General features: G+C 42.7%; 2 protein-coding genes and 1 long non-coding RNA gene across 3 annotated transcripts in view; 2 read left to right on the top strand and 1 right to left on the bottom strand.

Moving 5' to 3' along the window:
• Positions 1-250: 250 nt before the first annotated feature.
• LOC100576929 lies at positions 251-1,424 on the bottom strand. Its single transcript, XR_003304557.1, has 4 exons — positions 1,274-1,424; positions 1,006-1,206; positions 575-934; positions 251-317 (listed from the first exon to the last, which is right to left on the bottom strand). It is a non-coding gene; the product is annotated as an uncharacterized LOC100576929 (long non-coding RNA).
• A 450-nt stretch (positions 1,425-1,874) lies between these two features.
• LOC726086 (gem-associated protein 8) lies at positions 1,875-3,416 on the top strand. Its single transcript, XM_001120652.5, has 2 exons — positions 1,875-2,731; positions 2,861-3,416. Exons 1-2 carry the CDS (start codon positions 2,508-2,510, stop codon positions 3,357-3,359), a joined length of 723 nt encoding a protein of 240 aa, XP_001120652.1. The 5' UTR covers positions 1,875-2,507; the 3' UTR covers positions 3,360-3,416.
• Positions 3,417-8,332: 4,916 nt separating this feature from the next.
• Positions 8,333-26,712, top strand: part of LOC408767 (protein dachsous) — a 175,239-nt gene continuing 156,859 nt past the window's right edge. Inside the window, exon 1 of the mRNA XM_026440137.1 lies at positions 8,333-11,988. Within this exon, the coding sequence (XP_026295922.1) occupies positions 10,300-11,988 (1,689 nt within the window). The 5' untranslated portion in view covers positions 8,333-10,299. The remainder of the gene's footprint in view (positions 11,989-26,712) is intronic.

Here is a 26,712-nt window from a genome sequence, read left to right as displayed (position 1 = left end):
TCGATATATTGTATAATACGCAAAAATTATTATTTTAATTTAACAATATACATTTGCAATGTGTCGAATATTCTTCTAAATTAAGATATAGATTTTTCATTCGGATTCGGTATATGAATCAACATAATTTTTCACTTTTTTTTATTTTCTTCAAATCTGTTATTAAGTTTTATTAATTTTTATCATTTTATACAATTTGTTTCGGAAACTTTTTCAAAAAAAAAGAATAAAAGGATCTTGATCTTTTTTCCATTCCTTGAACTTTTGTCGTTGAATGCTGTCTTGAAAATTTCTCTTTCTTTCGATTCTTCATTAGTCTAAAATAAATAAAAAAAGCATTTATAAAAGGTATAGTACCTGCTGATATAAAAAAAAAAAAATACTTGAACATTCATCTAATTCAATCGTACAAGATTCTCATATATGATTTTATTGAGTAAATTATATAATTGAATTATTTTTTATAATTTAAAATTAGATTTTGTTTTATTTGACAAATATCTCTTGAAAAAGCTTATTGAATCAAATTCTATCAAGGTATTTAAGCTGGACTTTGTCGTAGAAACGTACATACTTAACTCTTGTGTTGGCATATTATTATTGTTGTTAATCGTTGCTTCGATGAGGAATTTAGTTTTCTATTCCTTGATTATAAACGTATGTATTGTAACACATTTGTTATGACACTGTCCTAAGCAGATTCTAAACATTTTAGGATAATAATAAACGTATCATCCTTGTATTCGCTATTGAAATTTTTTGTTCCTCCTTTCAAGCTTTTCATTGCTGTATTAATTTCTTCGATAACATCTTTCTTTTGTTTCCATATATGTCATATATCAATTTTCTTCTTTCTATTATTTACACGCATTCCCTGGGCATATTTTATCTTATTTTATCTACTTCTGCTAAAGTTTTAAAATCTGATTTTAATCTGAAATCAAAAAAAAAGATGCATTTATTTTTTATTCCAAATCGTAATAATTTTTACAATTCATCATTTACCTCAATTTCCTGTTTGTATAATTATATAAGGATATTCTTCTTTTTTTCATCATTGTTTTTTGAGGTGTACGTATTTTGTTTCATTAGCTATGCAACATGTCCGCTTATTTTATCTTCTCGTGAAATCACATGTTTGCATCTTTTTTTATCTCCTCGCGAAATCACAACGGAGTCACATCAATTTCATGTTCGTTAAAGTTACTATAAAAAAAGAAAAAATTAAAAGATTTTGTTGTTAATCATTATTATATAGAAGATATGTTCTTACTTTATAATATTCGGTCGTAACGCTTTTGACTTTTATCCTCGATTGTCACATGTCGTTCTGACTTGTTGACCGGATTGATGGTCGGTAAAATTGATTTCGTCGAGATGTCGCCACATGATACTTTTTTGAGAGTCGGTATTTTCGATATTTCAGAACGTGTGACACAAAATCCGATAAAATATTGTGTTCGTTCTATTATCTCTGATGAAAATACCTATACTTTTCGAAATACGATAATTATAGCCATAGATATCTTATATTACAGATTAAATATAAAAACTAATTCTTACTAGTTTAGTTTTATATCTAGTTTTATATCTGCTTAAAATATTTAATCTAGATAGTTCGTATTTAGCTTATGCTTTATAGTTTAACGAACAAGATTATCTTAATTAGTCAATAATATCAATAACGGTACAAATAGTTATCTGTTTAATAAAAATTAAATTTTCAACGATATTTTAACGTGAAATATTTAAAAAATATATATATATATATATTTATATTCTTTTATAATATTCTATTTTTAATTATATATGATTTATTAATTTTACGATATACGGTTTATTATTTGTATATGTGTGTGCGTGCATGCGTGTGGGATGTGCAATATCATAAATCATTGAATGTATTAATTTTAGAAATAACTTACTATTTTAAATTTATTTTTCTAAGAATATGTTTTTACGTATGGGAGAATGGTTGTTAATGGTTGTTAATTCGATTAAATAAATTTTTTTTCTTGTTCGATCAATTTCTCGAATGCATAACAACAGCCGATATATTCATCGTATGTCATGAAAAAAAGTAAAAATGCAATAATTAATGATTTAACAATTTTTAGAATTAATTGTTTAACTTTTCTAATAAATTATTGTACGATTGTTATTAAGAAAAAAATATAATTGATATGGAACTTTGAAATCTTCCTAGAATGGAAGACAAAAAAATTTATTGGATGTTATGTACGCGTATTTTGTATTTCATTTATGATTTAAATATTTTATACTTAATGACTTGATAGATCGCTTGATAAATCTATTCTCGTTTTATCTGCGAAAATATTCATATCGTACTAAACGTATCGGTTATAGATTGAATGAAAGATTTAATTTGTGCTTGTAGTCTTGTACATTTAGATGTCTCGTTGATCGTGATTGCTGTGAAATAATATAAATGGGTTGATAATGTTATTTCTTCGATCGTAACTTTGTGAACGAAACGATTATAAGATATGGAATTTGTTGGTATACAACGTGTACGAAGTCGAAAAAGAAGGAGACATTTAAAAAAGCAACAACGCGAACAAATAAAATTTGAGGTTAAGTCTGCAAAACGTTTGGGATTTATTTCAGAACGTTGTAATATTTTTATCTCTAAAGAAAAATTAATCACCGATACGATGCAAGCTAATTCCTTTTGGGAAAATTATACCGCTGCTCAGGAATGGCAAAAAAGGTTAGTTTATATATATTTATTAAAGTATAAAGAATGGTCAAAATTTTATCGAATATAATTTAAGAAAGCGAAAAAAAAGAAAAAAAGAAAAAAAAATATTTCGAAAAAATAAATAATATTAATTTTTAGACATAGTATAATTTGGTGGAAAACTCGATGTATTGCGTTGGAGCATGAAAATCAAATATTAAGAGATAAATTGAAATCTGTGATACGTGAAAAGGATCAACGGTATTCTCTGAATGTTAAAAAAAAAAATGATTACAAGCGTACGAATGTAGAAGAAGAATGCGAAGAAACAACATCGAGCGAAGAAAGTGGAAATATTGAATTTCATGTAAACGAAGAAATGATGAATTTCTTGGAGCAAAGCATGAGACATAAATTTGAATTGAAAAAATTGAGAGAATCAGAAATTTCTATTAAAAAGAAGAAAGAGGAAGAGGAGAATATGAATATTCAAGGTGGAGCAACATGGATGCATACAAGGAATAGTAATGCAAAATTGTTATATGGTGATGCGAGTTCCACAATATTGGCAATGGAAACTGCGCTTCAAGCTACGGTTGATAGACACAGGGATAAAGCGAAACCTCAGTATTGGCCAATTATTCCTTTAAAACCATAATATATATAATATATTCATATATATGTATTTTATAAAAAAAAAAAAAAAAAAAAAAAAGAAATGTAATGGAACTTTTTTCTGCCATTCATATGTTTCCTAAATTATCGAAAGATTCATCGTTTCTCGTACATCGTATTGGCGAGAGATGACGCTATGTACTTCTTTTTACTTTTAAAATATTTCGTACTAGTTATGTAACTTTCTTCTGCCTTCTATCGTATGTATATCGTATGTATATGATAACGACGCATGCACATAATGATCATTGATAATTTTTCGATTTTTGATGATGATAACAAGAAAACAAGTTATTCTTGTAATGTTTATAAATATGATAAAATTAGGTAGTACGACAAAATTATGAAAAAAAAAAAAAAGATAAAATATCGCAAGGTAGATTATTTGATTTGTTTTAATTGTTTTGATCGCGTGTCAAAGATAGAGGAGGAAAAACGGTATAAAAACAAAGAGAAGTGTAAAAATCGTGTTATCTTACGATCGATTCGCGGATGTGATCCGAGAAATTTTAAAACTAATTCCAACATCCTATCGATTTAGATAAAGTTTTTTCTAATTATAGAGATATACGCGTGTCACGTATATATTTCAATATTTTTATTTTGTTCTTGTATTTCTTGTATTTTGTTCTTGGTTTTCCGAATGATTTATTACCTTTTTTTTTTTTTCAAGGATGATAGATATTTAGAAAAAATATTTGGAATTCTACTAGAATAAATTTACCGAATCATTTACCATTTTTCTCCACTTGCCGTACGTAAAACAGGTCAAGGAAACTAACATGTAAATTTTATTCAATATATTTTTTTCAAAGATTCAAGTTATCGATCGACACGTGAATGTTTTATTCGATTTTTGTAACAAACCGGTCGTTCCTACGCAAAATGGACTCGGTACGCACAAGAGGCATTTCATATCCACCAACAACATTCATTTAGATCTTTATCAATCAACTTTCACCGTGTGATCGTATATGTGTATCGTATCGCTTTTTCGTATTTTGCCTTAATCTTGATCTTCTCATGAGAGTTTTCCGCAACTGCAATAACTAATATTTCATGTAATAAATATTAATTTTATTTCCATGCCGAACATTATTAATTAAAACGAACATTTTTCTTTTTTGTTTATCATTTAATATTTCATAAAAATTAGCGGATTATTCTATTCCGTTCTAGATCTTTAAAATAAATAGATCCGCGGAACATGAGAGAAGAATAAACGGGCAGAGTATTTGACGAGTTTTTATCGACTTTCTGATTCTTCTTCATTTCCGCGTAATGTAACTAAGTGTATACATTTATTTATTTTTTTTTTTTTTTTTGCGATGTAATTTCGTACGTTCGTCTCTGATCGCGCTCCAGGATCGTTTCGTCCGAGCATTTGCGAGCTCATTGGAACGTTTTAAGCCCTACCTTTCGTGTAACGCGTCAAGATAGCGGAGGAGGAAGAGCAGGAGATGGAGGGGAGGGGAGAGAAAGGTAGAAGGGGTTTACTTTTTATCGGGTCTGTGTCATTAGTGGCCGCAACGAGTACTATAAGTTGGTATCAAGAACTCAGAAGTTCGAAAGATCTTCGAGAGACGAGGCGATGATGATGACGAAGATGAGGTTGGGGATGAGTATGACGACGATGACGACGACGACGACGACGATGACGATGACGAGGATGAGGGCGAGGGCGAGGGTGAGGACGGGGACGAGGACGAAGATATCGAAAGTACCTACCACCGTTCGCCTTATTAGGTCTCATCCTCTCTCCCTTAGTCCTTTTTACCCCTCTCGGTCCCCTTCCTTCTGCTTTTAAAATCATAGCTGCACGTAACCGTCTACTGATTATATGGATTCGGCGATGATTTCTGATGATGCCCCCGACCCCCGAAATGGTAAAATAATACAGTGTCGTCTCCTAGCCTGGACCCTTTTGGGTCTCGTGGGCCGGTTCGTTAGCGGGGCCTTGGCGTGAGGCACCCTGTCATTATGCGGCTGGTCTCCATCACCCCCACCAGTTTCCAATTTTCAGTGCCCCTCTACTACGCCTCGACGAAATCTCTTACCTCGGTTTCTTCCTTTTGCTTCGTCTTCCCGGTCCATCCTTTTTTTCCACTCTCTTATTTAACATTATATAGTATAGTTTGCCGTACGAAGTGAACCGTACATGTACATATGTATATACCGTCACCAATCTGAAAATAGAAAAGAGACGAAGCAAAGAATATATAGAAGAAGATCAGAAAGATCGAAGATTCTGATCTTTCGTCCCACAAAGTTGTCTATCTATTGAGTTTTCTATTGCCCGTTTCGAAATCACGTTTTTTACGAAATCCGAGCGCGAAACTTTAGATCCACTCACACACGACTACTGCGGACATTCGAAACTGGTAACTCGATCGTACTCGGTCCGCTTAGTACCATCGTTGCACCTCACCTTAGCTAAGAAACATAGTTACTTCTCCTTTGTCTACTTCTCCTTCTTTTTGTGAATTTTCTTTTCCTTTCCTTTCTTTTCTTTTCTTTTTTTTTTCACGAACATCGGTCCTTGTTTTTAGCCGATGAAAGCAATCGTTGTGTCGTCGCGAAAAAAAAGGATAAATTCGTGATAGAAACAACGAAAAGAGGGTAAGGAAGGAAGATGATTAAAGAGGATAAAGATGGCGGAAGTTGAAATTCTCCCTTAACTTCTTTCTTTCAGAAAAGTTGGTAATCTTTCATCTTTGAACGACCTATGTCCTTGAAAGCAAGTTGGGGTGTAGGTGGCCCTCGCGACCGGTAATCATTTCGTTTAATGACGAGAGCTTTGTCGGTCCTTTCCACTCTTCGGCCTCGGATTATCGCTGCGTGCTCTTTTCTCGTATCCGCAGATCACTTTGGTTCTTTCCATTTCTTCTCTATCTTCTTCTTCTTTCTCCCTTTATTTCCGAACTCTGTAATTTTCCCCTAACGGCCATGCCACCGTGCCACTATACCACGCCGAAATTGGCGTACAGCGGAAAGATTTCGTAGAAATCCCTGACGTTCTTTAATGGGAAGGCGTCTGAACGGTGACAATGGCACTTTTTCTCTTTCTTTCTTTCTTCTTCGGAATGAAGAAGAAAAAAATATCGATCTAACGAGAGAGAGGGATAGAAGAAGAAGGAAGGAAGAATCGCAAAGTCGAGGAGAATTAGGAGGAGGATAATTGCGGGGCGAATAAAAAGATTAAGAAAAAATATCGCCTATAAAGAAAACGGAAAAAAATAAAAAAAAAGGATCGCGACAACGATGAAGAAGATAGAAAGGGGAAACGAAGGGGAAAGGAAGATGACGGAAAAGAAGAAGAAGAAGAAGAAGAAGAAGGAAAAAAGAACAAGATAAAAAAATTTTGATCGTCCATCGTTTGATTTTTCACAAATCATATGTATTACGGAAATATGCGTAATAGAATGTAGACGGGATTCAAAGACATTAAATTAATTTCCGTTCTAATATGTATTATGTGAACGAAATTGAAATTCGATGATGGAAGAAAGGTTGTTGTTCGCGTTACGCGTTTGTAGCGGATCTCTTTCCCGCATCCAGCACCTGCGAGAGATCGGGCCGTGTGGCCGATGGTTGAGCAAACAATACGGACGATGATGCACCATCTCGAGCGCATTGTCCGTAGCGAGTAGTAGTAGGCGGCGGATTTATCTGCCTACTCGTAGAGTCAGGTAGAGGAGCCAAGCAAGGTCCTCGACCCTCGGGACGCGTCGCGCGAGTCGACAGAACCCGATGGATCTTCCTTTCGTTCCAGCTCGGGATTTCGCACGGGAACGTTGACATTTCCGTCGATCGCTTTCGCGCTTCCCACTTCTTAGACGGAGAACAGATAGTCCAGTTTTCAATGGATTGGACGCGTTTAAACAGAGCTTAGAGCTGTTTCGCGATCCTGTCGTCGTTTACATAAGATAAAAAAGTAAGAGCGTTAGCGCGCGAGATATCGAAACTGCGTATAATTGCGCGCTAATCTGAATTCTTGGCGCATATGAAATTCCAGCGCGTGCCTGTATAGGAACTTTGTTTATTTGTTCGTTCTTTAGAAGGGTTGAGGGGAGGGGGGAGAGAGGGAGGAAAGGAGGAGAGAGAAGGCCGTGCTTTTAGATTCTCGGTCACACCACTCGCGCATCATGAGTCATCTGTGATGCACCGTGGAATTATTAACGCGAGAATTTATCACTTATGGTCTAGCTGCGTGCCGAGTGTAAACTATCGGTGATCTATGCACGAAATGCTGCGAAATATATTATCGAAGCACGCGATTATCTCGGAAAACGCGAGAGTTTAATATCGTCGTATCCAAGTATCTCGTGAAATCAACATCGATCTTTTGCCCTTTCAAAAGACGTGTTAACAGATGATCAAAATTAATGCACCGCTTCCCACTTTCCGCTTAAGATGCAAATTTCGTACTCTCTAAACGGAGATTGAAACAGTGCGACATAGTTGGACAAGATCTATGTCGCGTAAATACGCAATTCGTAACGAGAAAAGGAAGAGCGCGCGCTTCTATCAAAAGAAGCGTTCGCTCGTTCGTCGAATTTCAACGATTTCACTGAAAAAAAACGCGAAAGTTCGTACTCAGCATGCAAACTATCCGGAATCTCTCTCGTCACGTCACGAAATTCCAGGACCTTTGGCACAGGCGTAGAAGAGGCTCGTAGGGCTGAGCGCGGAATGAGCGTCGATGGTAAGTCGGTTCTTCGCATACCGAACTCTCAGGTAGGTTGGAAGGTGGTGAACGAGCTAGACGAGGAAAGAAACGAGAAATCTGTGAGGCGAGAGAAAGAGAAAGAATCAACGGTGAAGGGGAACAGAGTTCGAAACAGAGAAGAAAGAGTAAGAAGAAAGTGGGTGAGAGAGAAAGATACAGAGAGAGAGAGAGAGAGAGAGAGAGAGGGAAAGACATAAGCAAGCGGGCAGACGAGCAAACGGGCAAGCGAGCAAGTAAGCAGACAAGCAGGCAGGCAGAGTTTGGTATAGTTAGTCTAGCTGCTCGATGCTGCGAAGCGAGCTGAATGCCGAGGCTCCGGTATATCGAGGTACGCTGTACTACCGCTCCCCTCTCCAAGATGGCCGCCGTTTGGGTCCAGCCGGGTTCCCCTGACCGAGCCAGCCGAGTCGATCGTGTCAGGGGAAGGGTAGGCCTTGCAGGTGCCGCCATGTCAGTGCATGCCTAACCTCGAAGCCGCGCGGAACGGACGCTGGACCCAACAACGCCAACATCTCTCACGCAGTGTTTCCATTTTCATCAACCGTTGTTCATCGAGGCTCGTTGTTAAACCACAAGATCGAACATCTAAAATCCTCGCGATTCGCTACATTTCGTTCGATCGATCGCGTGTGCGCGAGATCTCAGATCGAACTTGTATAATATATAGAGGAACCGAGAAAGAGGTATCGAAGCGAAAGGAGACTCAACCTAGAGAGAGAGAGGATTGGAGTTAAACGTTCTATGATACGCGACGTGGAAAAGTCGTATCAAACGTGGTTTTGATATCTTTTTCTTGTAAAGTGATTCGCATCGTGTTCATCGTTCGTGGATCGCGTTGGTTGTTGGCCGTCGTGTAGGCAGTGTATCGCGCGTGACAGTTTTTGGGGAAAGACCGGCTGATGCTGTTTAGATACAAATACAGCCGCGAATCGAGGTGAGAAGTAAATTCACGGCAAAAAAAAAAAAAGAAAGAAGAAGGGCGATCAACGTACATTTCGATTCGTCTCATTTGTCCGTTAACAACATCCAAAGGAGGAAAGAGCGAACGAACGATCGATCGATCGATCGATCGATCATTTTTCGAATACGAGATTCAAGAAAACGAAAATTTGTATGCAAAGCGGTTAATGGTGGCCGATGAAAATGAGAAAAGAAGAAGAAATTAAAGGTATTATGAAATTAAAGGTATAGAGATCGGTTAGCGGAGAAAATCGTGAACGTCTAGAATGAATTTTTGAATCAGATCCGACGGAAGCCAAGAGATGAAGGGCGTTCCAGACGCGAAGCGATCGTGGCGAGTTCGCGACCGATCGTGTTGATCGTCGAGTTATCGGACGTGAATCTAACGCGAGGAATGTACGATATCTCGAGGCGAAGATATTCTAGAAGAGGTGAGGACAACGCGGATACTACGGGTTGTTAGAGAGAAAGAGATAGATCTAGGGAGAGAAAGTAAGAAAGAGGACGAGAGAGCACGTACGCGGTGTTAGAACGAAAGGAGGAAGAAGAAGAAGGAGAAGGAGAAGGAGAACCGCAGAAGAGGAAACGAGGAAAGGAAAGGAATAAGTGATTTGAAGAAGAGAAAAGGAGAGGAGAAGAAGGTGGAACGGGGTCGGATAAGCTCGCATCTACCGAAGGAATTTCCACGAGGCATAGCGAGTCCTGGCAAACGGCATGTTTATAATCTAGCACAGTCACCTTCAGAGACGTTGGTTCGTTGGTCGAAAGGATCGGCAGGCAGGTTATACACGGAAGGATAGGCGCGAACGCACAGTCGAACGTAATTCCTAGAAAGGAATGGTGGAAGTGTTTACGAGAGGAACGAGCTGGATAGAATCGTGATTGTGGTTGGTGGTGATACTGTTAGGTAGTGGGTGATCAATGTGTCGATTGATAGTGTATAAGCGTTCTTTTTAGCCGGTGAATTTTTCTAAAATATCGACGAAACGGACGAAACTTGCGTTCGGATTTTCTCGATTAAAAGACGAAAAGACGGAAAGACAAACTGAGACAGACGGATAGAGAGAGAAAGAGAGAAAGAGAGAGAGAGAGAAAGTAGTAGGCTTTTCGTGGCCGTATGAAGAAGATTCGGAGGCGTCATCTCACGATCGATCGTTCAGGAATGGAAAGAGAATCGAGATAATAGCGAAGGAGGGCGGAGGTGGAGGTGGAGGTGGTTGTGGAGGCCCCCAGGATGCGGCACCTGCTACTGTTCCTCGTCCTGGGAGCGACTCTCGCCCCGGGCACGCGTTCCGAGCTCGTAAGATACTTGGAGGTCTCGGAGAATGCCCGACCGGGTACCAGGGTGGGTTTCATCGACGCCGACAGTCCGCCGTACTTGATCGTGTCGGTTTCTGGATCCGCGGTCGATTCGGACTTGATAGTGGATCACGCGACAGGCGAGATAAGGACAAAAGTGGCGTTGGATCGGGAAACGAGGCCATCCTACAGTTTGGTAGCGTTGCCGCAGAACATTCAAGTGGTGGTGAAGGTTCTCGACGAGAACGATAACGCGCCAACGTTTCCTGTGGATCACGTGGACGTCGAGTTTCCGGAGAATTCTCCTCGGGACGCGAAACGAGCTTTGCCACCGGCCAAGGATCCCGATCTCGGCCAATATTCGACTCAACGTTACGAGATCGTGTCCGGGAATCACGAGGACGCGTTCAGATTGTCCCAGCATCGTGGCCGCGACGGTGTCCTTTACCTGGATCTGCAGAATTCCGGCTCGCTCGATCGTGAGGCTCGGTCTCGTTATCATCTGGTGATAGAGGCGTTGGACGGTGGTGCTCCGCCGCTTCGGTCCAGGCTCCACGTGAATGTGACGGTACAAGATGTGAACGACAATCCACCGATCTTCAATCAAACTAGATACGTGGCGAGCGTACCGGAGAATGCGACCGTCGGGACGCCTGTACTCGCAGTGAACGCGACGGACAGTGATGCAGGTGAGAACGGGCGCATAGAATACTCGATCAATCGGCGGCAATCGGATCGCGAGGAGATGTTTCGCATCGATCCGGAAACGGGAATGGTGTACGTGAACAAGGCGTTGGACTTCGAGTCGAAGGAGAGGCACGAGTTGGTGATCGTTGCGCGGGATCGTGGTGCCCAACCTCTGGAGGCGAGTGCGTTCCTCTCGGTCCGCGTAACCGATGTGAACGACAATCAACCCGCGATCACCGTTATTTTCCTCTCGGACGACGCGACCCCCAAGATAAGCGAGAGCGCTCAACCGGGGGAATTCGTCGCTAGGATATCTGTAAGCGATCCGGACTCGAGGACCGAGTATTCGAACGCTACCGTCACTTTGTCCGGCGGCGAAGGACATTTTGGCTTGGCTACAAGGGACAACATAATATACTTGGTGGTGGTGGAGAGGCCGCTCGATCGCGAGGAAAAGCCCGTCTACGATCTCTCGGTGGAGGCGACAGACGCCGGTACGCCACCTTTGAGAGCCGTTCGAACCTTTCGTCTGATCGTCACCGATGTGAACGATAATGCCCCGAAATTCGCTCGAGACAGATACGAAGCTCACTTGTTGGAAGCCTCCGAGCCTGGTACACCGGTTTTGAAGGTGACCGCGACGGATCTCGACGAAGGTGCCAACTCGGCTATCAAGTATTCCCTTTTAAATTCCACGTGGTTCACCATCGACGAAACATCCGGCCTGATATCGACCCAAACTCACGTGGACTGCGAGGCCGACCCCGCCCCGATTTTAGTCGTGATCGCGACAGACTCGGGTCGCCCTCCTTTGAGTAGTAGCGCGACAGTGCGTGTTACGGTGCACGATCTCAACGACAACGAGCCCATCTTCGAGAAACCGCTGTACAACGCGACCGTACCGGAGGATATGCCTGTTGGACGCTGTTTTCTCAAGGTAAGAGAACTTGCCAATTATCTTCGAACCATCCGTCGTTCGTTTACCGCATGTGTCGCATCGCGTTGCGTAATCTCTCTTTCCCGAGTAACGTCTCGAGAGATTGACGTTCGCGTCGATATTCGACAGATGAAGCCTCTTCTAATTGATCCGTCATCGTCGAGGACGATCGATGCGAGATACGAGGCGAATTAATAGCGCGAACGAATCTTCTCCCGGATTCGCGTGTTTCGATCTTCTTGCAACGAGCCGGTTCGATGTTTCGCGTAAAACCGTGTCCATGTTGTAAAAAGGTTTCCGGTAAATGCGCGTGAGTCGGCCGAAAGGGCAGCGGCGCCTGGGACCGGTCGCGCCGCAAGCCACGTATCCACGTTACGCTGGGAAACTCGTAATTGGTACCGCCGTTCCAAACGTTTTCTCCATCGCGCCATACCTCTGCCAATTAGCAGTACCGCGTCTTATACTATATCGTGGAAAATATTCTCGAGTATACGGTATACAATATACATATTCGATGAACGGACGGATTCCTCGTTCGATCTTTGCGTTGCTCGATGTTGGTGCGAACGTGATCGACGCGTTGATTCGATGATTTCAATGTCGTGGTCGAGTGTCGGACGATGCGGAGACGAAATAAATCGGAACGCGTTGATTCGCATTCGATGCGCGTACTACACTGTTTGCCACTGTGCGAACCAATCGAGGAATAATCGCGGACGTAAAGTAAGAAGAGATGAATGAGAAAGAGATTGGAATATCGAGAAGCGGAGTCGGTGGCCTCCGCTCGAAAATCGCGTTGCTCGTTGCCCATTGCTCGTCGTGTATACGCGTGCCGTGGAGACGAGTTCCGTTCGCGCGGGAAAACCTGGTTACGAGCGTTTTTTCTTTTTTTTTTTGTAACGGCTCTTGCGATGCTCTTCCCCCGAAGCGATGTAAGACAAGAGAACAAGTTGCTCTCGACATCGAGTTTGTATGGTGTGTATAAGTATTCCTCTGCCAATCCGATTGGACCCGCCTTCCTTCTTCATGTAACGCGGGGTCACAAAAAAGCGAAGAAACGATATCCATTCGTTCATCGTGCAAGTCAATCGATTCGAGGTGTCGCACGTTTCTGAAATTTGAGTCAAACCGCATAAGAGATTACGCGCTCGCGAATCACGAACGCAAACTCGGAACACTTTATTTGATGATCTTTTTGAAGAATGATCGTTTTAAGCTTCGCGAAATAATCATCGAAAATATACGGTATATCGTTAAATGCTCGTTTGTACAAGATAGCAAAATTGTTACGCGACTTTTTTGCGGTTTTATCCAACGAATCTCTTTCTTCCGTTTTGCAACGAAACTTTCTTCCCCAGTCACATTTGTATTTGGTGTATGTATATATATATATATATATATATATATATATATATATATATATATATATATTTACGTTACGTTGCGGTAATTTAGTTACAACTTTTTTCTTTTTTCTTCGTTCCGTATATTTTTTTGGATCCGTTCATCGAAACGGATGAAACGAAACAAACGAACCGATGCTCGAGCTGATGCGTACATCGAATGTCGAATGTCGATGGAAATATCGAGTGGAACGAAACGAGTATATTTTTCAATTGAATGGTAGGCGGCCGAACGGACATGGAGACGGATACGCGTGCACGATAAGGATACCGCGACCCGATCTTAACGACTGTCCCCCTCCCCCCCAACTTTCGTACGATATATATTTTATCGGCGTTTCGTTGCCTAGTTCAATGATGATTTATAATTGTTGGTCGCTCGGCTGTAATTATTATAATTACAGATTTTTCGACGGCCTCTCCCATCCGTCGGTTTCTCGAACCCGAACCGGCCGCTTCTTTTCGCTCCATCCCCTTTCGTTCTCCGACTCCACCCCTTTGATTCTTCGCCTTCTTTTCTCCTCCTTTCTCCTTCCTTCTTCACATAGCCTCGCGTGTCTCTCCTCTCCTCTCCTCTTCTCTCCTCTTCTCTCCTCTCCTCTTCTCTCCTCTCCTCTCCTCTTCTCTCCTCTCCTCTGCTCTCCTCTCCTCTCCTTTCCATTCCTTTTTTTTCTTGTTTTTCTTGTTTCTCTAGTTCGAGAGACCAAAGATACATGCGTGTATACATACATATGTGCATACGTACCATATTACGTTCTCGAATATAGCGAACGAAAACAAGTTTCGAAAGTATCATCGTGATGACGCGAGTCGAATCCTTTCGCGTTTCCCATAGAATTTCATCGATTCCTTTGCGATTCGTGTTCTCGCAAATCGTTTGGCTTATCGATACGAACGAAAGATACGAATTGCCATGATAAATCGAGTTTCGGTACATTCGTTTCATCTGATTGGCAAACGTAACACCTCTTACCTCTTCTCTTTGCGTTTTGTACGAATTCGCACGTGGAAGGGATCGCGTTGCTGCGCAAAACTATTCGTATCCATCGGTCGAGTGAGTATTCGTCTGCCCGTTGTGCGTGGCGAGTCACGGGTTCCGATTCATCTTCTTCGCGCTAAAGGCATCTTTCATTACCCGTCCTAACTAACTGGCAATCGCGAGAATCGTTAAACCGCGAATCCTTTTTTGTCCAAGTTTTCTTTCAAGGATGGGCGAGGAGGGCGATCGGACGGAAAAAAAAACGAAGGATCATCTCCGCTACGTTTTCGAAAATATCGTAATATCGGCAGCGAAAGGTATCGATGCCCGGTCGAAACGAGCGTAAACGGAATTTAGAGGTAAATGCGATGCGATGCGCATCGATCGGACCCCGGTACGCATCCTGTATCGCGGTACAAAGTGATGACCGTAATGACTCTAACCACCGTCTGACATCTGGCATTAGGCATTCGAGGTTTCGAGTGGCAACGCCCGCAGCAATTGTTGCCGTTTACGACTGCCGTGCACGCTCTCTTTCCCTCTCTTTTCCTCTCTTTTATCGCGCGTTCAGTCTCGTCCTTTGCCTCTTACTCGCGTCCACACCCGCTCCCTCGACCGTATATACCCTGCCTCTTCTCGTCCTTTCTTCGCCTCTCTGTCCGATCGTCGTCGTCCTTCTTCTTGTTTCTCTGCCCGGTCTACTCCCTCGGTTCGCTCTCGATCCTACGCGCTATAGACCGCATTCCCGAGTGCAACGACGAGGCAGAGATATATGTATATGCATTGGCGTGCACCGGTCGCTCCAGCCACCGCGTGCACGGCCTGCTCTCGCATCGCGCTACTCGCATTGCGATCGCGGCTCTATACCTTCTACCGGCCCTATCAACATCACCGACTCTTCTCTCTTCTACTCTCTAAAAGTCGTGCCGAGACCGTCATAAGCGTCTCCGTCTCCTTTTAATTGCCATTTCTCACCTTCTCATGCGCGAACACACGCGAATCTTGTCTCTCCCGCGTATCACGGATTAACAGATACGTATACATTCTGTACCTGACCTTCTTTTCGTATATTTCCCTTTCTCTCGTAGTTTTCGATTTTTTTTCACATCTCGCGAAATTAACGGATTGGTCTCTATCTCTGAATTTATGAATTTCGTATCTGGAATATTAAAGATCGATCGGAAGAAAATATTCTCGCATATTTCATCGAACGGATACGCGCCACGTTATTAACGAGCGAGATATTACGGGACCGCCGTGGTAGATCGATGGAAGAGGAATCGTAGGGAATCGTAGGTTAATCTCGGAAAACGAGATCGTCGCGGCGTGGCATTGTACGTGGAGATAGTTATTTCCACGTAACCGCGAATGGAACGAGGAGGAAGGGGAGGAAGAGGGGAGAGACGAGCGAGTTGGTTATCAAGTTTCTCGTGTGTCCCTGGATTACTCAACGTTCTCTTCCTCTGTTAGTGGGTGGTGAGGTACGAGACGATCGTCCGACGGTCGTTCGTCGTCGCGATTTCCACCGAGCTGGGAGATCTTTGCAAGGGCTACTACCTTACGGTGTTTTGTAACTTAACAAGAACAACCACGAGGAGCGAGTCGCATACCGATGAATACGATGACTGACCCTCGTGAGTGGTGTGCGTGCCGTTCTACGTATTTACTTATATACATACGTGTCCTTTGGTCGATCCCAGAGTTGCACGACACGCACGTAGTTTCACGCACGCACTTTGCTCCTTGCTCATCGTACGAGAAGGAAAAGATGATCAGTTTTTTTTTTTTTCATTCTCGGATTTCTTTTGTATTTTTCTCAAATCGAAAAGCATCGATAAATTAGGGAAATCTCATCGATTAATTGCTGTTTCCACTTTCCATATATATATATATATATATATAAAGAACGCGATAGCCGTTTTTCGATCGAACCGATTTTTTCTCAACCTCTCCGATTCTCGTCAATATCTTATTCGCGTTTTCATCGATGCGCGATTTACGTACGATGTTTACCTAAGATCGAAGGATCAATAGGATCCTATCGCGAGGCGTTTTACAGTCGCGAGAAACGTTGCTTTCTCCAACGATGACTGGTTTTTCCTTCGAAACTATCGTCGCGCGCTCGAAGGAGGAGTGTATACTATACGTCGATTCGTGGCGCATAACTGCACACGCAGCTTTTGATTGTCGATTCAGAGAGCGATATCGGTGACGACGATTCTGCACTTTGGATTTCGTGCTGCATGCCAAAGCGTGTACAACCTTGCCGGGCGTAGAGGGGAACGAGCGACTGATTGAACTTTACTCGAGGATCGTTATCGAAATTCTTTCCTAAGTTTCGTAAAACTTGTCTCTCAATTTCTCGATTCTCGTGAATGGATAAGACGCGAAAGCGTGGAATTGGTATTTGAAGAGGTGAGGATTCGTCGAATGATCGAAACGTAGTTTTTTTTTTTTTCTTTTCACGATACTCGGTTCGTTCGATCGATGGAGAAGCTGTAGATTGTCAGTTGTGTTTAACGAAACGATAGAGAAACGAAAGCGAGACGAAAGGGAAGTCGAATATAAATGCGTACGCACACTTATAAGTGTACGCACTATGCATCTGGAGGCGTCTGAAGAGAAAGCGAACGCTCGATAGGCAGATCGGTGCCAACTATAAGTCGGGCTAACCGATCGTGAAAAGGTGGTAGGGGAGGGGAGTGCTGCGTTCGAGCTGCACTTTCCAATGCACTTGGTACGAACGTTGTACCGGGAAAGTGCATATGCGTTCGACTGTCTCCGTTTGCCACGTTTCGCACGAACGCGCGAATCGTGATTGAAAATGTATACGCGTTCGTTCGTTCCCTTCGCGAGACGACATTCCCTTCTCTCTCTCTCTCTCTCTCTCTCTCTCTCTCTCTCTCTCTCTCTCTCTCTCTCTCTCTCTACAGGAGGAGGTTGTAACCTACAAAGATAGTAGTAAATTATACGGGGAATGTCGTCCCCTCCTGAAAAAACGATGCTTAAATCGATCCTGGTTTACGCGTTTTACACCATCTGCCACCAAGGATAAAACAAGGATCTCGCTATTTCGATTTCACGCGTAATTCCATTAGCGACTACCTCGATGCTCGTTCTAGACATTTTCTTCTTGGTTCTTCGTATCGTGTCTCCCGTGACTCATGTCGAGCCTAAGTACGTAAGTAGAATACGTAGAATCTGTATACTTGTCGCGAATTGTTCGACCGATTCGAGAAAATCGATCGCTTTCTGGGCATCGATTCGGGCAGAATTCGTGAGAATACTTGTCGCGCGTACTCGTTGGAAAATTTAGAAAATCTGTTTCTACGGCCGCCGATTACGAAACGCGATTCTCGGCGGACATAGTTGCCGATTGCTGTACGGCGAAACATTAGCGAGTCGAGCCGCTAGATAAGCGGTCAATTGGCGACTCTTCCGCGTTTGAAAAGGCTTGAGAAAATCGTAAAGGAAAGGTTGTTGGAGCTGTATATCGGCGGCACTCGAAGAAGGTACAGTCGGTGAGATGGGCCGAGTGACGACCTCGATTGACCCGTCGATCCGTCACGGCTCCCCTCTTGAACGGCTCGCACAATTAGCCGGGTGAGGTGCAAGAACGAAGGATCGCTTCACGTGCGTCACGTGGAAGCTAATATCGGGCTAATGCAGCGGCAAGTACGCGTTCGATAGATATGTTTGGTCGATCGATTCGTCCAACGATCGCGTTGATTCGGTGGTTCGGTTCTTCTCGAAGCGCGTAGCTGCGTGAAATAATACGCGCGAGACACGCGTGTCTCGCTAATGGATTCTCCTGGCCCGAGGCCGATTCGTTTTCGTCGCGTCATCCCCACGCGGAATTTGATTAATTACGACCGCACGACCGGCCCCGGTAATTACTTTCCGATAGGATCCGCGCCTTTCTTCTCACTCTCCACCAATCATCTCTCCCTTCTCGTCTTCCTTGCCTCCTCCTTCTCTCCTCCGTCTTTTTTAATCATCTCTTCCCTTCCACGGAAATTCGTCGTTACGCCGTTCGATCGATGCGATCGACGATAAGTCGACTTATCGGTTCCCTCTGAGAACGATGTCTGCATCTTTAGAGGTTCGGCGTACGCGATACGAAACACCGAAACCTTGGGAAATTCTCAGGAATATATATAACATGTTTCGTTCATAGAACCATCGATTTTCGCCAGTCTCACGATCGATCTTAATCATCGTTGATCTCATCGTTGAGACCTTTTTCTTTTTTCTTTTTTCTATTCGTATAGTCGAAACGAATATCACTCTCGAATCCACGGTAATCACGGGGAACGCGAACGAAATTTATTCCATCAGATTGTGTACGTTTAATAGTAACAGCCAGATTAATCGATAGGTTAATAGTTTATCAATTCATATTCGTATCCACGATGAATGTTCGTTCTTTATGCGATTATGTGAAAACAGGTCTGTATCGATTTGTCGGTTACCGCATAAAACTTTTTATTTTTTCACCATGACCAATTCTACCCGCCATTGGCCTTCGCCGTAATGGACTACGAATTTGCCTTCACGATAGATAATTATAGCGTAACGCGCGTTCACTACTACTTCCTGGGATCGTTCCTATATATTATCACGCATCGCCTCGATTCTCCATTACCCCCGATATCCCTTATTCCCCTTCCACTCCGGTAGCTCGATCTTTTCATGTCGGCGTTTGCGACACGACCACGCCACTGTAATTCCCTTCGCTTTCCCTTTTCATTTTCCATGGCTTTTCACTCGCGAATCCGCGAGTTTTTTTCTTCATTCTTTTCACATGGCCTCTCGACTTCTCGTTGCTCGTTCTCACAGTTTGATCGTACGTACCTACGCTCGTTGTACACGCAACACGGCCATTCGGTGGGATATTCGATCGAAGCAGCAGGGAGCGAAGGAGCGTACGTACATGTATTAACGGATTTTGTCGATCGAGTACTCGGTCGATGTACGAACCTTTCTACGAGCCGATGAAAAGGGTAATCCACGAACTCGACGTAGCTAATTTATAGGCGCCTAAGGCATTCTGATTATGTCGTTAGTGGCTCGAGATAGAGCGACCGGAGTACCGGAGTACACTTTTAACGCGGTTCAAATCGTTCGGTAAGCGAGACAAGTGCAAACGAGGACAGTGCCGTGCTTCTGAGGTCCACTTTTAATTAGACCGACTACCAATCAACGAGATATCATTCGAGTGCTCGCAGTCTCTCGTTTCGTATATTTCGTGACGATACACGAAACTCCTTTTTTCCTCCCCCTTCATCTTCCCCTGATACCTTCGGATCGGTTAACCAGAAATATCGGAAGCCGTTTCTTTTTTCTCTCTCGTTTCTCGAGAAATTTATTCGCTCGATAACCGAAATGAATTATTATCGATCGCGTAACGCGTCCTAGACACACGCACGGACACATGTCCGTAATTGGTTTGCGATAATAAATTTAACAGTCGGATCAACTGTTTCCGATTGTTAGGGAAGAAGGGGAAAATAAACGTTTAATGATGTCGTTTAATGAGTCGGATAGAATCGCGAATCAATCAACCGAATGCTGTTCGAGTAGATCGGTTGGAAGACAAAGATGGAGAAAAATTTCGCTAGGAGGAAAGCTCGTTTGAGAGAATATGCGTGAAATTTGACGCCCCGTTGATAATAGGAAGGGATAACTCGTCGTTCCCCATAAAGACAAAAAACAAACGACTCGATGAAACGAATGCCAGGGGCGAGGTCGACTTTTAATTAAATGGACGTTCAATCAACGGGCGTCTATGTATCGTTGACTCCGATTACTCTCGGCGAGTAACCGATGCATTTCCGCGTTCTCCGGCCACTGCAGCCAACAGTGGTGAAGGTTTCCGTTCCGTAGAAAGAGAGATATCGTCGAAAACTTATTCTCGGAGGTCAGTCCCCTCGATCGTACTCGAGTCACTTTTCCCTCCTCTTGCCCGCTCATCCGCTCGATTTTATTTCGCTCGTACGTTGTTTTTTCTTTCCGTCCTCTTCTTATCGACGATCCGCCACGAAAGCTGGAAACGTCGGTTGAAAATGTAACGAACGATTAGCACCACCTGTTTTTAATTAATTCGGTAAAATGAAGCGAGCCGGTTATTACATCGCGTCATCATCGCGTATCGAACGATTCGCGAACCAGTTGAACGATAAGCAAAAAAAAAAAAAAAAAAAAAGAAAAACAAAAATGGTACAACCAACCAACGATAACTAATTCGATAGTTTTCGTCTTTTCTCCAAGCTCGTTACATTATAGGAATCGTCGTTCGTTTGACTTTTTTTTTTTCCTTCTCATCTCTACTCCCATCCTCTGATATTCTCGTTTTAATATAAAATATATACTAGATAAAAATACGTATTGGATTTTTATCGAGATAACTTATCGTTACGATTCCTATCCTCCTCGTTCGTGTTCTTGATCGTGATCGAAAAATGCAAAGGAATCTTTTCGATCCGTTTCGATTTGTATTCTCGATTCTATTGGAATGATGTCTGAACGGAACGCGAAATGATTTTCTTTACCATGTTTCGGAAATATACATTGTTTTGCGTCAAACGTTGAAAGAGGTCGGGTCGTTTGGACGACCTTGCTGCGAGACCTCTCCGAGAGAGATTTCGACTTGCATAACTAGGCCTGGTTGATTCTGGCGGAACAGAAACCGCGCGTGATGCCGTAACACGTTTGAATAGAAGGAAGATTGGAGAAGGATCGGCGGAACACAGCGGAGGACAGCGGAAAGGGAAGGGAAGTGCAGTGGAAAAGAGAATAAAAGAAAGCGGTTGGGAGAGAAAGATACGTCGTGCGTCGGGGCATCGGACTAACAGCAGGTGGTTGGTTAGCTTATATGCCTTCCCGGGAATCGGTTTAATCTACACACGCACACGCTCGTACCTGCCACGATCTGTTACCTTCTCGTAGTAGACCGAGTCGCGATAGTTGAGCACCATGTAAATGGCATGCGTATCTTTCGAACGAGTATTACAATTGGAAGAACGTCGCTCGAAAGCGTGTTACGCGTAACACGACATTTCTGTGATTTATAACGCGCGCGTGGCATGAACGATCGTATCAGGCGGATGCATCGTTTTACTAACTCCCATCGTTTGTTAGTTTTCGAGTAACGAGTATATACTATCGTCCAACGTATCATCGAAATTTCAAATTCCCAATCGTTTTATTTTCGATTCGCGCACGGTATATCGGGTTGCAGGGCGAACCTTAACCAATCTAGAACCAGGAAGCTTTTCAAACGATCCGATGGTGGATGCTGTAGGCCGTGTAATATCGGTAACGTGAATACCGAAGTTTCTGCGAGAGATCGGAGAATGCAATTGCCCATGTTCGCCGCGGCTTAGGCTCACTCTTTCTCTCTTCCTTTCTTTCTCCCCCCTCCCTTTCTCCCTTCCCCTTCCCCCTCGTTTCCCATGGATTCGTTGATTTTAGACATGTATCGCGAACATGTTTCTCTCTTCTTGTTCTTCCATGCTTTCCAGTTAGGTACGCCTGTCCGAACGCCTATCTTACGATACCGTTTCGAGTAGAGAATCGGTAGAAATTAGCCAATTTTCAGGCGTAGTTCCATGCCATCGTAGAAGATAGCCCATCTTTCCTGCTTCTCTCTATCTCGATCCTTCCTTTGTTCGACACGAGGAATTTGACGGTGGAGGAACGAGGTGGGCAAAATCTTTGAAGTAGAAGGGATCGAGGGACCACCTGTCGCTCGATGTACGCTTTGTAGCGGACTCCGTTCACGATGTCCGCGCGCATACGTCACCTCTTTCGAGTATGTATCCGTGCGTGTGTATATCTCGAACACCATATACGTCACGCATAATATTCGCGGTTCGATCAAACTTGACGCGCGTCAGTATTTGTAAACCGGTAAGACGGGTAAGCAACTGGTACTCCTTTCGAGACGATATTTTTATTTAAATAGTTTTCAATAATACAGCGCGAGTAGTGTCGCGCGTAACGGCACGCGATTCGGTATCCACGGTATGCGCTTTGAAAATAATCTTTTCTTCGAGAAAACTTTCGAGACCCTGTGGAACGAGCCGTTATTAAAATATTTTTCCCCGACACGTCCGCGCCACTTTCTCTAGGATCGTTCCTCCTTCTCGATTATATCTCGGATCAATGGTCTTATGTCACACGTTCCTCTCTTCGTCGAAGAGCGCAACAGTTATTGTGTGGTCAAGGTGTAACTCGACCCTTGTTACTCCATCGTTAGTCCTGTGAAACGAGTCGTCGCAAGTAGATCGTTCCAGAGTTACACGACCTCTCTTTCCTTCCAAATTCCTAGAAAAACTCGAAATTACTAGCTTGGAAGAATATTCGTGTAAATGTATCGTCACGGTGTCAGAATGAATTTATCTTCCTCCGGATTGAATCTGTCCCGTTATACTAATGCCGATGGCCAGTGCCATCGGCATTGGTAATAATTATCATACGTGGGAATACGAATTCTTTTTCTCTTCTTTTTCTTAACATTTTCGAGAATGTGTAAACGCAAAATTTCGATTGAAGATTTAAAAAGAAAATTAGAAAGATTTTACGATATATAAACGAGTACAATACTCGCTGTACAGCGCTTTAACGCGTTCTTCTCAACGTCGATTCTCGATACGAGAAACGAGAGGCAAGAGAGTGCACGCCGCAACTGAACGCTGAATGAAACAGCAACGCGCATACCGTTTCCAACTCGTGTAACCCGAACTGAAAGTCACTCGGCCTATCTTACCTTTCTCTCCTCGTCTCTTTCCCGCTCGTTGAATCGCCCGTACCAGATCCAATGTGGCCGACCACATGTACCACCGTATCACCAAGGACTGACGAAGGGAATGCATGATTGTAGCGCGTGCTTCTTTCGTGTAAATAAGTATTTACGTAGTGCTTTTTCGATCCGGTCATTTTTCCCAAAATCGTTTCCTGTATATTAAATTCGCTTTTTCGTTTCTTCGAAGATTGTTATACGAGAAAACAGTAAACAAATAGATGGTAGATGGATATAAATGCGAGCGAATATAAATGTGAACGAGTACTCGTGTTCGTTGTCGAATTTGTCTTTTCAAAGGTTTCAACTTTGAAATGAAAACGAGACTTTCATTTTTTCATGTCACGAAATTTAAAAATTTAATTACACCTTTTTGACGTTATGTTACAAGTTGCCGTACAAAAAAAAAATCGTATGATGTAAAAGATGTCCGATAAAAGTGAAACGTTAACCCGAAATTATGGAGAGGAGAGGGAGATACGAGAATTAAAAACGGTGCTGACATTGAAGTATGAATTATTAATACACAGCGGTAGCTCGAGCGAGTAAGTTAGTCGTCGTTTTCGATTTTTTTTTTTGTCTCTTTACCGTTTGCTTCCCACGCGATCTAAGAAACTTTAAATCGCGATTAATCGCGTTAATAGGACACGCATACTTTTTCTAAAAATTTACATCTTGTATCGATCATATGTAATAGTAAAAGTCCTCCGAAAATGAAATTTTTTCCTCTTATATTATATATCATTTTTGCAAATTTCTAATTTTTTCTTTTTTTTTTATTATTTCATTATCTTTTATGATCGCACAACGACAATTTGAAAGAAATTTTGTAAAAAATTTGACGAGATATGTTCAAGGAAACTGTGTGATGATCGTGGACAAATGCGTGAGTAAAAATACCGCGTGGCATCGATTGGCGAACGTGCGGGGGGCCCCGCGTTGTCGAGAAAGGCCCGCATTCGTTCTACAGACTCGAGGAATACGTTGGAAATGCCGAGGATTCGCTATCAGATATTCGTTACTCACATCGAGCCCCCTAACCCCCTCTCCTTCCTCCCTCTATTCCGTCTGGCATCGGGATCCTCTCCTTTACGATCCGCACATGTGTTTCGTTTGTACACGGCATGTAACGTATGGGCCCTGTATTATTTATCATACAGTCTTAGCCGCCGATCGCGAATGGGATGTACGTTGTATTCAACAGGCCCTCCGTTTACGACGCTCGGCCTAATCATGTTAATTTTACCACAAAGACGTAAATTAAATCGCAGCAAGAACTCGCCTGTTTGAATTGTTTTATTCCCCTTCGAACACGCTCGATTTTCGTTTCTCTTTTCCATCGCGTTCCAATCAATCGACCGCGCATTTCCTACTCGATTCCAATACTTCCTAGACATTCCACGATACTCGAGGGATGTCGATGTTGAAGAGAATTCCGCAGTGTTTTCTCGAGTCGAGGAATACCGAGCTACCGTGATTCGCGTTTTTCGATTCTTTTCGATTCTTTCGAAAAACCATAACCATGGATAATGCGAATGACGATCGTGCGAGAAGGGAATTTAATGGACAAAGAGGAGAAGAGAAAAAGGGCATGGTGGATCAGAGAAAGAGCGAACGTCAATTTCACTGTCCATATTAATATTTCATCCCGATCGATGTGACGCATGCGGTGCAGCGCAGCACGGACAATTGACGAATCAATTTTTTGCTGTTGCCCAAGTTTCACTTGCTCAAATTCAACAATATTTGCCAACAATATCAAATTTATCGATCGTTAACTTCGCTCCCCTCATGTCATACCATGTCGCTCGATCTGAATCGCATATTTTTAAAAGATAAGAATTATATGCCTGTTCTGCTTTTATTTTGCGAACAGAGTCGAGAAACAGACTTTGATTTAGATTTGCTAACCGAAACGCGTACCGTGCGTTCTCAAGATTCTACGAAGAAGTTTTTTCTCTCTGGTACGGATGGTTCGCTTTGTGAAGATAGGAAAAAAGCAAGATTTTTGTTCGGGGAAAAAGTGAAAGACTTACGGAAATTGTCTTTGAATTTAACGATCTTTCCTTGCTACGGATTAAAGAAGGTGTCGAGGAATTTCAACTATTTAAAATCGCTATTTGAAATCTGTTTAAGTGGATTTTAAAAAAAATGGTTAAATTGGCCATATGATCGTCATCGTCGTTACCGTGGTCATCGTGGTCGTCGTCATCATCTTCGTCATCGGTCATATTAAAGTAATTAAAACTCGAGGGTGGGGAAATGGGCGGCAACAATCACGCACATCGTTGTCCGTGTAACGCTTTTCAAGGAGAGCCACGCGAAAACTGGAATACGATGAAAATAAAAAGATCTTGACGCGTCATCGGGGGGGAATTTAATTTAATTTTATGGACGCCGTATCCCTTTCGCGATTTTTTGCACCACTCTTTCCTTCGGCCGTACATATTATTCCCAATCTTCTTTATTTCATTCGCATTTTCTTTTCTCTTCTATTGGAAGCGTGGAAAAGCAAAGTTTTCTCAAGATGAATCAATCTCGAAACAACGTTTTTACTCGTAGAAACTCGACCTGGTCCCTCTACCAACTTTTCCTTCGTTCTTTCTTTTCGTTTTTCTTTATCCTTTACCCTTTTTTTCTCTCTCGCTTCCTCTCTTGTCGTCTTTCTTTTTTTCCAAACTGACCTGCGATAAGTTGAATTCCGGCCGACGCAACACCGAGACGAAAGGTAGGCGCGACCGATCCGAGAACAAGGCACGAATAAACATTGAGAATGGGAAACTGGGGAGGCCGAATGAGAGAGAGAGAGAGAGAGAGAGAGAGAGAGAGAGAGAGAGAGGGAGGGAGGGATGGAGAGACTAGTTTAAAAGTCGAATCGTAGGAGTACGCGCGATCAAAGGGATGAAGAAGGAAGAAAGGGGAAAAGAGATGGAGGGTAAGAGTGATTCTCGTAGTACACGTAGTACGGTAAGCAGAGTTTGCTTCGAACGCGAAAAAGAGAGTAGCGCTCTCGATTTTGCCTCCTTTAAAGGAACACGCCGGTTTTATTAGCTCGAACGGTTCAAAGAAATTCCCAAGAGTGAAAGGTAGTCGCGTTCTTCCTGTGTCTTCCGATCCCACCAATGCATTTCAACTAACGAACGTCGTCTTTGCTCCTTTGTTTGTCGTTCCTCAACGATGCGCGATGCGGATTACATTAATCCTCTGTGGCTTTAGGAATGAATACGCCTGAATAAAATGCCGACAGATTAATCTGTCACTTTCTCGAACGATTACGCGTGTATCTCTCAAAGCACGCAGGGAAGAAGAATCTATGTGTGCATGAGTGTGCTTGTGTGCGCGCGCTCGTGTGTATGTGTGTGTCTCGAGCAGATTCTTAGATTTGTTTCGCGGTGTTAACGATGATAACGATTTTCCCAAGAAATCGGCGAAGCGAACCTGCAAGCGAGTGAGCAACTTTCGTGTAGACGTAATAACCTGCAAAGTGCATTCGCCCTCCACTAAACGAATCACGTATCGTATTGGTATACCTCCGTTCG

This window comes from Apis mellifera, linkage group LG4 (genome assembly GCF_003254395.2).
Source record: "Apis mellifera strain DH4 linkage group LG4, Amel_HAv3.1, whole genome shotgun sequence".
NCBI lineage: Eukaryota > Metazoa > Arthropoda > Insecta > Hymenoptera > Apidae > Apis > Apis mellifera.
The sequence above is the reverse complement of the archived record's forward strand: the minus strand, read 5'-3'. Positions and strand labels throughout refer to the sequence as shown.

Bases quoted from the DNA above. Each gene is read 5' to 3' on its own strand.
- LOC726086 (XM_001120652.5), top strand. From the start codon at position 2,508: ATGGAATTTGTTGGTATACAACGTGTACGAAGTCGAAAAAGAAGGAGA. The intron at 2,732-2,860 runs GTTAGTTTATAT...ATTAATTTTTAG, and splicing joins GCTCAGGAATGGCAAAAAAG to ACATAGTATAATTTGGTGGA.